Below are 12,684 nucleotides of genomic sequence, written 5' to 3' on the forward strand. Positions count from 1 at the left end.
TCACTCTATACGGGTGTACCACGCGTGTCGGTGGAGCCGTGTTGTGGAGGATCCGCATTTTCCAGTTGTGCACTGTTTCGTTGATGCTGCTTTCATTTTGCTTTCTCTCGGGATCTCCCTTTCCTCTCGGCTTTGGTAACTATAGCATGTTATAAGCTGCAGAGGCAGAGTTCGCGGCCAGTCCAAGGTATAGAAAAGCTCGATGTAGACGATACATCATACAATATACACGGTAGTGCGTTATGGGGGCCCTTCTTTACGATTTTGCACTCAATACTATTTCCCTGTTTTATTTCGGGCAAATAAACTGACCGTTGGCTTGTGGATCCCGTATAACCAGTGACAGGCGTTAATATTAGTGTGGCGAGGAATTAAAAGACATTCCGTTGCCATGCTAAGCAAAAGCTTTCGAATTTTAAAAAGAATAGACAGCTAGTCAGAGAAATTCCGGACAAAACGTCGCATGTAAAGTTTAACGAGCATGATTCACAGAAGTAATTAACTGTGATTTAGGGGTTTACCTGTAGTTCATATCAAATTATGATGTACTGACTAGTACTAAACAGGGGTCCGCAGCAACTATTGTGTGAACTTCTCGTCTCGGCAGATTAAAACGCAGAAAACTAAACTAAATTAAACTAAACTATTGTATGAACCTCCGGTCTCGACAAAATAAAGCAAGAAGGGGAGGGGTTCTCTGTTTTATTCGGTATCATCGTGCACCACTGGATGACACATGTCTTTTTATTATGCACGAATGCTCATATTCAGAGATATTACAGCATTTGCGCCTTGAAAGGCAGACATTCCCGAAGCCCGCTAAGGGTATCTTAGTAAATCAGAAGAGTGTAATTTAATAATCCGGCAACACTTCACGCCATTGAGCCCGAATCCTTTTCGGCGCAGTGCAAATTTTGTGGGCAGAAGGCAAATTTATACCATATGGTATGGGCTTGTCGACAAAATACCAGTATTGATATAATAAATCAGCCAACGTGGGAAAGCTGGGAGGCGGCCTTGTCCAGCTCGGACCTCGAGGAACAACGAGCCCTCGTCGAAAGAGCACGGGCAGCGGCTTTTACCAACGGTGTCCCGGACTAGGGACCCGACCAGCCTTTCCATAATCTAAGCCAATGCCAATAAATGTTTTCATCATCATCATCACGAATGCTCATCTCCATCGTAGCCACCCACAAACATCTGTTTTTTTTTTTTTTTAGGGGGGGGGGGGGGGGGGAGGTCAGTATCTCGGAGCACAGAGTATGAGTACTGAAGTATTTTTTTTCGCACACAAGCACGGTGACTCACCCGCCAGCGGCCCTCCCTTCTTTCAGGTATTTTTACAGAGGGGTCAGAGAACCAAAGCGAAGCATTGGTAAACAACAAGCAGCATACCGGTTCAAGTTGGGAGAGAAAGGTGGCATCTATACAGTCGTTTGGTGTCAACCTCGCAGTGCCACCTGCGTATCCCAATCTTTCTAGCGGCCGTCTTTCCCAACATCGCACCGTGCTAAATTGTCCAAAGCAACCCAACACTGTTTACAGCAGCCGCTTGGCTTTTATTTTCCTCCTGTTGGTATTCTAGAGGCTCGATCATTGAATAGGGGATCGCATCCTTCCCTCTTCCCAGTATCACTTTTCATACGTGGTGGTCAGCGCGACATGGTGGCCGGTTGATGGATGTCCGCATGACGGTGCCTGTGTATCCCACGACCGCGACCCCGCAAGCGCTGACCGCCTATATATTATCGGATAAATCGGCTCGCTTGTTTGGGGCTGCTTGTTTGCTGGTCACCCGATACACAATGCGACCGTTGTAACGAAGTTTTTATTTGTGTAGTGCCGCTTGTACCTCGTTTCCCCGTGGCTTGATTGTTTTGTTTATGCCTACCCTTGTACGTCCGGCAAACTGCCCCAATTTTTTTTTATCCCTGTCCAACCTTGTGTTATTTTGTTTGTTTGTTTTTTCGCACACGCACGCACACAAAAATGTTGAGCCCTGTTGTCACCCAAACATTGAGTAGATAAACATGTACACCATCGGCATCGTTCACGAGGTGAGGCGAGCGATGAACGGACTCTGCGACGGCAGGGAAACGGGAGAATGCATTCATTCAGCTCACGTCACCAATATGGTAGGAAAGAAGTACGTGGACCGAGTGCTCTGCACGTTAAGTTTCGCCTATTCTTTTCCTCTCCCCTTGCTACGCGGCTGTAGGCGTGAACTGAGTGAAATATGTCTTCATTCATGGGTCGTGTTTGTTGCGAGACTAGGAGTTATTTGCGTGCATGCTCGGATTCCACTTTTTTTCTTTTTTATGTGATGGGGTAAGGGTCCTCTGTTGTAGAAAAGCCGGCATCGGCTTTATCGTGGGTGTAACGCATCACTGCAGATGAAGTTATGTGATGTTAGGAAGATGGTGAAATACCGGAAAGCGTGGCGTGACATGGTCCATAGGGTCACGAAGAGTCGGACACGACTGAACGACTGAACTGAACTGAACTGAACGCAAAAATCAGCAGGAAGCAACAACAACAACAACAACAAAAAAGTCATGCAGGCCCACGGAATCGAACTCGGCTTGGCTAAGCACACCTGATCTCGTATCAAAATTGTGACGCAACCGTTCTTTGTGCCCCGTTCAGGGCGACGTCATACCATTCATACCATACGATTCCCGAATCAGGACGAATTTTTCTTTAACTACGAAGTTTCTGAGAAAGCTGTATAGCTTTCCTTTGTAGCCGTATGGCTGCGCTTGGGTGGATGCAATGAGTAATTACTCCCTTATTACAAATCTACTCCACCTTGGGGGATTCCCCTAAATATTTGACCATTCCACTTGCCATTTAACATCCATCTGCTGGTGAAGTTAGAGACCAGTTAGCGATACGGATTCGAACCGACAACAACATATGTACCTCCAATTGTATGCCGTTCATTCGTGTAGGTGTCCACCGAGAAGTGGGACACTGCGCCTTCCTTTCTCCAAAGACCAAACTAACTAATGAGGACCTTTATCACTTTGGCAAACTCTTTGCCGGTCTCTCAATATCAGGAATTCGCGGAATGAAAAGGCGATGTTAAAGGCGCCATCGCGTCTACTCTTAAGGAAAGCTATAATTAAGCGCCCTTCTAATTTTTTCTTCCTGTTTTTATCACAGTTATCAAGCCTATATAGCACTCTGCATTCACGGCATAGAAACGCTCCGAAGGGCCTGTATGGAGTGCTACACTTTGCAATGCATTCAAGACGTATATATAGGTCTATATAGGATACAGAAACTGGGAGTGCTTATATCACAACTCTGCCTTGGAACACGTTACAATGCAAAAGAAACAACTGAAGTGGAGTATCGAGAGTATCTATGCGAGTCTGCCTGAACTAATTAACTCAACAACAACAAAACCACAAAGCAGACCTTTCAAAAAAATCCAGATCTCTTTGGTCGCAGAAGCTGATTGCAGACAAAGATTTCCAGTGAAATGCACCGCTACAGCCCGACTTCCAACAAAATGTGAGCGCTTCGTCGCGTCGGTTGACTCAAGGCAGGTGAAGAAATACCGTCGTGCAGGGACCGCACAAAAATAGACCGCCCGCTTCCGGCCCGGAGTCCCGTATTTCGCGCGTGGACATATGCGAGCAGAGCTGTATTCATCTATATTCGGAGGCATGCAGTGTCGGTCCTTTCGTGACACAGTGCCGGTAAGAGTTATCTGCAGTGCCATACGCAGTGCTGTCAGCAGCTGAGAGTATGTAAAGGCGTGATTGCAGTGCATGCTTGTGACATGTATATGAAATTCGTACTAGCACTACAATGTTGCGACAAAAAACACCGTTTAACGTTGTTGATGAAAGACACATCCGGGCGACTGCTACAAAGTATTATACTATGTAACGGTGAGCAAATAGAAACGCTTGGTATTTGGCCACCTTTTTACGGTAAAAAAGAAGCTTCGTGTACTTTTTTAAAACTGCATTTAGTATAGCAACAAACTGGGCTGGTAGGTTTTCTAATGCCCTTTTCCTTGTGTATGTAAGGCCCCTTCTCATGTGTTGTTATGAAAAGTATGGCGCAGCACTGAGATCACGAGGACAAGTCTTGGGAAGTAGTAGTGCGGTGTACAGCACCTTAGTTTTGATTTTTTGGTGATGGGAAGGCGGTAGCCTGTAGAAAAAATTTTGACAGCTGCAATGACGAAGTTTTTCCCGGACACGGTCGGGACTCTATTGTCCAGAAAATGCGAAGAAAAATTCAACTACTCCGCTATATGATTATAACCGATAAATACCAGTGCGTGATCTCTGCAGTGCAGCCACGGTTTTTTCCTCATTACAGGCTTAATCCGGATCAGATGCGTTTCTGTCGTCTCGTTGGACTGTGCAGATAGCTCGCTTCATCTGCACTGCACGGATATTAGTGCGAGACGGAGCGGTAGGTAAGGCCTCCCCGCATGCTGCAAATCACGTGTGGCGCACGCTGTAACTCGCTGCGGTCGGGGGCTATCAGTAAGACAGGATGTAAAGGTAGATCCCCCGATGAGGTAGACTGCATGGGTGGAAAGACGGAATACGTCAGCTGTTCGCGAGGAAACGGGGGAATGAGTTTGGGGAGTGAAATTTTGGTCGGCAGGGGCCATGTTTATTTTATTTTATTTTATTTTTATTATTATTATTTTTTTTATTATTATTATTATTATTATTTTTTTTTTTGCATTGTGAGCCAACACACTTGGGCACCAGGAGAAAGGATGTAAGGGAGAAGGTGGAGAGGAGGGGGGGGGGGGGGGTGCGCTGGGGAAGAAAAAGCCCGGCCGCTACAGGCTCCCAAAGCATCGCTGGGCGGCGCTGCGGCTCCTGATGGGCAGCGCCATCTGTGGCAGAAAAATACACAGTGGGGCGCCGCCGGCTTGGCTCGCTGCCTTTGCGGCGTGCGCCGCGCGCTTTCTCTCGCACGAGCACGCGCCCTGACGCGCCCCCGCAGGCGCATCGCGACATGCCGCCTGCATTCCGTCTTGATTATTGGACAACCTGCCGCGTATTTCCATGGAGGAAGCGTAATTATAGGCGAGAAAACTTTTATTCACGTCTGTACTGCACAGCAGACGACAGACGGCAATGAGTAAATACTGATTGTGAATGCGTTTCCCACGTTAGCGAAAACGTAGGAAGTGTATTTCGACGTAAGTCTGCTATGTAATTATATTATTGTATATAAAATGTTTAAAAACTGCAAACGTATTATCAGTACTCTGAAATAAAGAGGCTCGCTCGTTGATCATCGTTTTGGCCTGTAGCATTAGATCTGTATACGGTTTTGTTTTTATTATAACGACGTTGCTAACGCAAATCTTGCAGTAGAAGAATGAGTTATAGTCCGAAGGAGGTGTTTCTTCAAAGGCACGAACGCTAGCAGTCTCAAAAGCACATGTGTGCTGCACGCGACATAACCAGCTCGCTGGCTCGGAAGGCAGGTGAGATCCAAGCTTGTACTACATAGTGTTTTATTTCGGTTCTTATTAAATGGTTGTGCTTCATTTCTATTTGGTTTGCATTAACGAAACCTGTGACGCGAATAGGGTGCTCCGCGCGAGTAATGTCAATCGAGCCATAACTAGGATCGCTTTTGTATTGCACTTCCGACATATTTTCGTTATGAATAATAATAATGTTGGTTCATTTATTGGCTAATTTGCGGAAATCTGTAAAAGAGTTTCAGCTCAGCAAGGCATGTCCCCCCCCCCCCCTCCCCCCTTTCCAAGAAAAAAAAAAAGGTCTCGTTCCTAGATATTGTCTTGGTCTTAGGGTACATTCACACAACATTGTCGATCGTGGACGTCGCACGCTGGATATCTGTTGATTTGGTTGCTTTCAGAGCACTCGCAAAGCAGGGAGAGAGCACAGAACAAAGCAAGATACGCGGGTAGCGAAGAGCTGGATATTCCTTCACCCCCTTCGCTTTGTATGCATGGTGTTAAACCACTGTACTCTTTCGATGCCTCTCCAAGCCGTCTTTACCAACTGTCGACATTTCTGAGTTTATGGAGGAGGAAATTAGCTCTTTTCGTTTCCACAAAGAACGCAACACTTCTTAGAACGCTGTCACGCGGTTGGAAAACAGGTTTTGTGGAAACGCTTCCAAAGGAATCTGCAAAGTTTCACACATGAGCCTCGTCTTTTGGCGCTTCGCCTACTATTGTGGCTGCCAATAACACAATGCTACTTAGTACCTCCGTTTCGCATCAGCGGAAGCGTTTTTGTATCGCCAAATAACCGCCAGGCGCAACTCAATCGCCGCACGCGCACAGGAAGCTAGCGGAGCGTCTGCTCCGGCGACGTCCCATCGTTTCACATTTCGCCACCATGCCAGGAATACGGCGCTGCCATCGCGCGGCGAAACTTGAGCTTGGGTTCCCTACCGGCAGAGGGGGTCGAACTGAGCAGCTGTTCTTGAGAAGAGGCGGCACGCGCCGCGCACGTGCCACAGCGGCACGCGCCGAGTAAGCGCATCCGCTCGTTCAAGGACCCCCGGCTGAAAGGAGCCTCCCCGGCGGCACCGGATGCGCTCGCTGGCTTCGTCCCTGTTTCTCCAGTCCCTCTCGGAGCTACGACCCGACCTGGCGGCAGACCTCGCGATTCGGATGTATGAATACGGGTTCGGGCACCTTTTGTGCGTTTAGCGTTCTCCTTGTGCGTCTGGGCAAGCTGTTTTCAGTGACGTGTTTTTCACGCGTGCGGAGGATGAGATGAGCCCCCGGCCGTCTCCTGGCTCGCGTGCCTGGCTGGCTCATGCGGATACTAATTCGGTGCAGGCTGAGTAAAGCCCCTCTATACTTAAGACTGAGGCGGACTGTGTGCCTCTGTGTTAGCAGCTTGACAAAAAAAAAAAAAAAAAAAAAAAAAAAAGAATTTGCAAATGTATTGTACTTAATTCGAACCTTTGGGCCGCGACATTTTCAGTCACTCGCTTAAATGAACTAGGTCATTTTTAGTGTAATATGTTTACAATTTCTTCCTCAGACGGTAGTTTCTGATGTGATGTAGACAAGTAGTATACTCAAAAATGGCGAATCACTGAACGCACAGCAAAATCAAGGTGCCCTTAGCAAACATCTACCTCTCGGGCGCATTGTAGTAAGACGCAACTTGAAAAAAAAAAAAAAAAAAAAGAAAGAAAGAAAGAAAGAAAGAAAGAAACAGATGTTGGCAAAGACAACACTCAGTCTGCAGAATACCATTTTTGTTTTTAGTAACGAAAGATGGTTCATCTTCGAACTACTATCTTTGTCCCGCATACCCAATGTTTGACGGTCATGTGTGCGAGCGGAGCTTAATTCTCTGCAAGCTTAATTACATCCGAATACCGCACAGGTGATGTTTCAATGATATAGTTTTAGGGTTGGGCCGTAACCAGGGAACGAGGGGGGGGGGGGGGGTCGTTGTCAGAATACCCCCAAAATATTTTCACCTCCGCATCCTCCCTCCATCGCCCCCTTTCTTCGGCTTGTTTTACACTACTTTTTTTTTTCCACCGATGACGTTTAGCACTCGGCGCTCGCTGAAAAATATTTTTGGCTACATCACTGCTCCTGAGAAATATAGGGCTATTCTAAACCTTTGTTCGAATTCGACATTCTTAAATTCCATCACCTATTATGAAGTTAGTGTACAGCCAAGGAGGCAGGACTTACTGAAAAATCCCCCTACACTTACATTTATCGTCCCTTCACGCATCTAGCACCCTATATATCAATCCTTTGGCAGCTGTATAGTAGCTAGTGCGTTCGCTCTAGCTGTTTTATAAAGCCACAGCCGAGGAACGCATCTCAGAGAGTTTCGCGCTCTGATATAGACGGGAACGCGACATTCAGCATTGTAGATTTCTTTTCTTATCGCGGGTTAAATATGCTGCAAAACCCCCTTCGTGTGATGAGAACGCATGGTCAGGTATGAAGAGTCTTTGGTGCAACAAATTTGAAAACAATGGCTGGGTCGAGTAATAACAAAACAAAAAAGTGCGCATAAGTCCGCTTGTCCATACATCTGCATGCTTCTGTATAATTCTTTACCAGAGAAATGCTGGAAAATGAGGGGCTTGCTCTGATACACGTGTGAAGGGAGCCAACAGCCACTCAGACCTAGGAGGCAAATTTAAATGTCTATGGGCGTAAAATTAATCACGTAATTTTTTTTTTCTTTTGCCGACAGATATTTTATTGGAACGGTATAAGAAAAAAAAATTATGGAGAACACTTAAGCTCGACTTTTCAGCGTATGACGCGATGGCATTAAGTTACTAAGCTAGCTACCGCGTTATATGCCCTAGGAGTAGCGTGGCTGACTGTGCAGTAAAGGGCACTGGATGGTTTGTTCTTATTCCCGCCTCAAATAAGCCACCCGAGTTGGCAGCTCTCCCCAACTTTATGCTGCGATATCATGTGGTCTCGTTCTCGGCCATGTTAGTTGCCAGCCAGCGCCGTGACTTTTCGATCGCAGCATCGACGCCAAATTTTCTGCGTAACCTGCCCATCGTTTAACGCTTTTTTCGCGCGTTAAAACAAACACGTGTCACCAGTGGGTTGCGAACCTGCGACCTGTGAATTTTTCGCCCTGTGCTGTAACGGCTGAGCCACAGAGATGTTCAATTTTCCACTTCCATAAGTATATTTCTGTTGCGTGTGACCAAACCTCGAGTTCCTCCCCAGCACCACCCTCTTCCAAAGCGGCGGACGCAGTACGTCCTGTACTACCTCGAGTCTCACGTGGAACTTTATCTAATGGGAGGTGTGGGAAATGAGTTATCAAACCGTGAAGAGCAGCTCGTAATTGTGCTCGCCTTCTTGTAACTTTCATCATTGTGTGCCCTACTACGTGAATTTCTAAAGTGTACAGACGTTCAGGCTTGTTGGCATCGCATCTGCATGGAACCAGTATTTTTATCTACTGTGCTTCGTCGCTACGCTGAGAATTTCGATATACGACACAAAGACGGGAGTAACGAAGCGCTGAAAAGTGGAAACAAGAAAAGCCATAGCATGGGTTCAGAATCAAAGGTCATATATGTATAGCCTGACTGTTCAGATCTGTCGTTGCAAACCAAATCCAATAGCTAAACAGAAAGTGTTATAAGTTCCTTATTTGACCGTCAGTAAAATATTTTTCTGCCTCTAGTGGGCACTCACTGGGCGGAGGACGGGCCTACGTGGACACAGTGCACGTGGTCAAGGCTCGCGCACTGCTCCTGTATCCAACGGGGGCTAGCGTTCTCAGCCCCTATGCTGGGCGGCGGAGGGGCCCTAATGACCACCATCCCATGCACGCGCACTCTCCAGAGCTCTGCACGGGCATCGGCGAAAGCCATTGGCCTTTGCGACCGTCCATGCTGGCCACCGCCCGCTGCTGCTTCTTGTTTCTTTTGTGAGCTTGTGTCTTGGTCGCCTTGAAGAAGGGAGGACCCGCATACGGCACACGCAGTGGGCGACAGACATGTCGTGATTCACGACTACCCTGGCCATTGTTTGCAGGCCCACAGTGCTCCATGGTGTGCTCGAAGGCGATGGGCACGGAAGAAGAATGCTGAGCAGAAAGGCAACAGAAACAGGACGACCAAGGCAGAAAGTGTCATTGTGGATGGCGACCCCTCCCGCTGCCTCCATTCCTCCTCTGAGCCTTCTCTTACTTACCCCCTCCCCTCATTCGTTCGGTACTTTTCTTTTTTCTTTTTACAGGGACGAAACGATTATACCATTTGGACTTGCGGACCAGGCACACGGGCGTGCACGGTGAACTCTCGGAGCAGCACTTTGGAAAGCTCAGCTCGTCTTTCGAAAACGGACACAATTAGGGTTCGACAGACTTAAACAAAAGTGTACCTGTTCTCTTCTTCGACGCTATTTTTTGTGATGATACGTGACAGCAGATTTCTGGTTTAATTATTACCGAAATATAGCCCCGCCCCAGAGAATTGCACATATGCCCCTAGATCTCAACCACAAGTGAGGAATGTATTCAATATACGTATAGATATGATTCTTTAAATGTACAATTCAAAGTAATATAAAACAGAACACCCAATTTAGCTACCATGAAAAGTTATTCGCAAAGTGAGAGTTTGAAATATGTGACCCTTCCTTTTTCTTGTAATCAGTGCCCTCGCGAACGTATGACCGAACGCTTTATATTGCCGAAATAAAAGGGAGAAAAAAAACAACAACAAACAAACTCTTATTTAAGTACAAACTAAGCGTTCCCTTACATATTGCATGTACGTTCACGGAGGTAAATTGTTTCAAATGCCACCATTCCTTCAAGAGTGACCGCAGCCGTCGCTTTGTGGTAGAGCACCCGCCTCGGCTTCCGGAGGTGGTGGCTTCGCGGCAGGTCGCCCACTGGTTATTTTTCTTTTTTTTCGTGAGTACAAGCTCGGCTTCCAGGGTGCATGGTTTGGATAAGGAGCCTGCGCATTGGAAACTCTTCAATGTGAGCTTCTAACAGGCCCTCGAAATGCCAAAATTCGGAGTGTTGTGACCGTGTTGCGACAGATGCCTAATCAAGCTTTTATGAAATTCGTTTAAAACTGACCCATAATAAGAGCTTCCTGCAAAGGCTCAGCGGCCAAAATGCATTGGTTGCGCTATCAAACGGCATCGAGAGGCCCTACGCTCGCATCAATTGCCTTGAAGCTGGTGTGTTGAAGAGGATGAAGAGGAGGCCGACCAGAAAACCATTACTTATGGATTGAACAATTATTAGGCTCAGTAAACACAGAGCCCCTTAATTTGCTATTTTCCGCTCTACAAACCAGAATTTTCGACACCATTGTTTTTGAAGATTTGAAATTCTGTTCAGTTAACTGTGTCAGCACATTCATGCTTAGTTCCGCAATCGATGCGCTATTACAGGCTGCCAAGTTGCGCTGCTCAGACAAGGTAGCAGTCTCACAAAGAGAATGAGGAATCTGTAAATGTTGATTTTATTTTTTTTCTTGATGTCATTTGCGTGAAGTATCCAAACCCTGTTCAGAGCGCTCACAGCGCCTGTGTTCGTCTCACCTTTCTGCGTCCTGTGTGTGGTTTTTGCGATGCTTTACCTTGTGATGATCAACCAACTAGCCCGCAATGTGTTATTCAAGTCTCCAGAGCCGAAATTGCGTTTTACTACTGCTCTTGCGCTTGTTTCAGGGCGCGAGCTTTTGCAGTCCGGCAGCGCCAAGCCACAAGCAACGTGCATTTCTCTCCCCGACGCCACCAAGAACCTGCACACGAAAACCGCGGGACCTTGGGGTGTTTTTATTGGCGAAACTCAGTAACACGTGACCATCAGCAACCAATCCGGTTTTTGCTCCAAGGGGCGGAGCTCTGCGCGCGCGCGCAACAGTTGGGGCGGGCGCGCGAGCAGACGCTCTCCGCAAGAGATATTCGACAACGGTCGACACGAGCAGGGTTGCTCTTGTTATGGCACCGATGTTTCGCTCTAAGTTTTCGCTTTCGGAGCTCCACCAACAACGATGTGTTTTAATGTCGTAGTAGAGCACTTTGTCTGTTGTTTAAACGTTGCAGAAAGTGTAGCATTTGTACTGATCCGTTGACCATCGTTGGAGAGAGTGCCAGTCGCCTTTCGCGCGCCAGCGCTGTCGTCTGCTGCTCACCGGAGGGGTCGCCACCCGTTTGCTTGCTCGTTGTGGGAGCGTGTATTCGTGTGCGAACACAGAAGAATAGCGACTGTGGAGGAACGAAGTGCGGGGAAGTGTGCGCTTGAAAAGGTTTTTATGAGTGCTACGCTTCCGTCGAACTTCTGACGGAGCGACCGCCCTGTTTCGCGGAGGGGACTCGGCGCACCGGCGGCATGGGTAAACGTCCGCGCTCGGCAATCGCGACGGCGGTGCCCTCTGCGCATGCGCCAGCGCGGGGGCCCAAGATGGCCGGCCACCTGGCCGCTCTGACTGCCGACGGTGGAATACCGCTACTAACCCGGAAGATTGGAGACGTCAAACCGGTGAGTGATGCCTTCGTGACAGGCGGACACACTGACACCTTACTCGAGGTAGCAGAGGAGGAATGTCGCGAAGTGAGTACGTAGGATGAAACTCCGGAATGCCGACGACGCCTGCGCTGGCCTGAGCATCTCACAAGACGCGATGCTTTCTCCGTCACTCGAGCTTGCCCTGTTGCTTGCAGTAAGATTCCTTAAGTCTCGTTCGTAATGCGTCGCAAGCGAGAGTATTGTGGGAACATCCATCCGTCAAGTCGGCAAGACCGTGTCCTAACGGCGTCATTGAAGTGTCATTTCGCAACTCGTCCCGTGTGTTCTCTCTGTATGATGTCGCAGCTTCGTTCCGGGTAGGTAGTGGGATTTTCAGGTTCACCGCATGCGTTGGGTGAGTCAACCCGAAACTCCTAGCTCACGTTATCGTTTCGTTGTGTGGCGCAATACATTGTTTAACACATGACAACCGTGCTACTTCCGATCAAGATCGTCATGCGCTCAGCAAAGTATAGAGGAAGCGCTGGCTCACACGTGCCTTTTGGTGTGGTTGGTTGTACGCCGTCACTGCTGCCGAAAGAAACCTCGGCACTGGTCACGAACTACACGAATGTATCTTCGGTTGTAGCTTTTACGCTAAAAAGTTACTGCGAAGTGATTATCAGATCGAGCTAAGTTGGTTGGGTAGACGCACGTAAAC

The 12,684-nt window shown here is 47.8% G+C and overlaps 1 protein-coding gene across 1 annotated transcript in view; it reads left to right on the plus strand.

Moving 5' to 3' along the window:
* The first annotated feature begins 11,412 nt into the window (after positions 1-11,412).
* The window catches only part of fy (fuzzy planar cell polarity protein-like protein), a 48,224-nt gene continuing 46,952 nt past the window's right edge, over positions 11,413-12,684 (plus strand). The window contains exon 1 of the mRNA XM_084602188.1: positions 11,413-11,996. Within this exon, the coding sequence (XP_084458314.1) occupies positions 11,847-11,996 (150 nt within the window). The 5' untranslated portion in view covers positions 11,413-11,846. The remainder of the gene's footprint in view (positions 11,997-12,684) is intronic.

Source organism: Amblyomma maculatum, chromosome 4, assembly GCF_055883805.1.
Source record: "Amblyomma maculatum isolate TAMU_Amacu chromosome 4, ASM5588380v1, whole genome shotgun sequence".
Lineage (NCBI taxonomy): Eukaryota > Metazoa > Arthropoda > Arachnida > Ixodida > Ixodidae > Amblyomma > Amblyomma maculatum.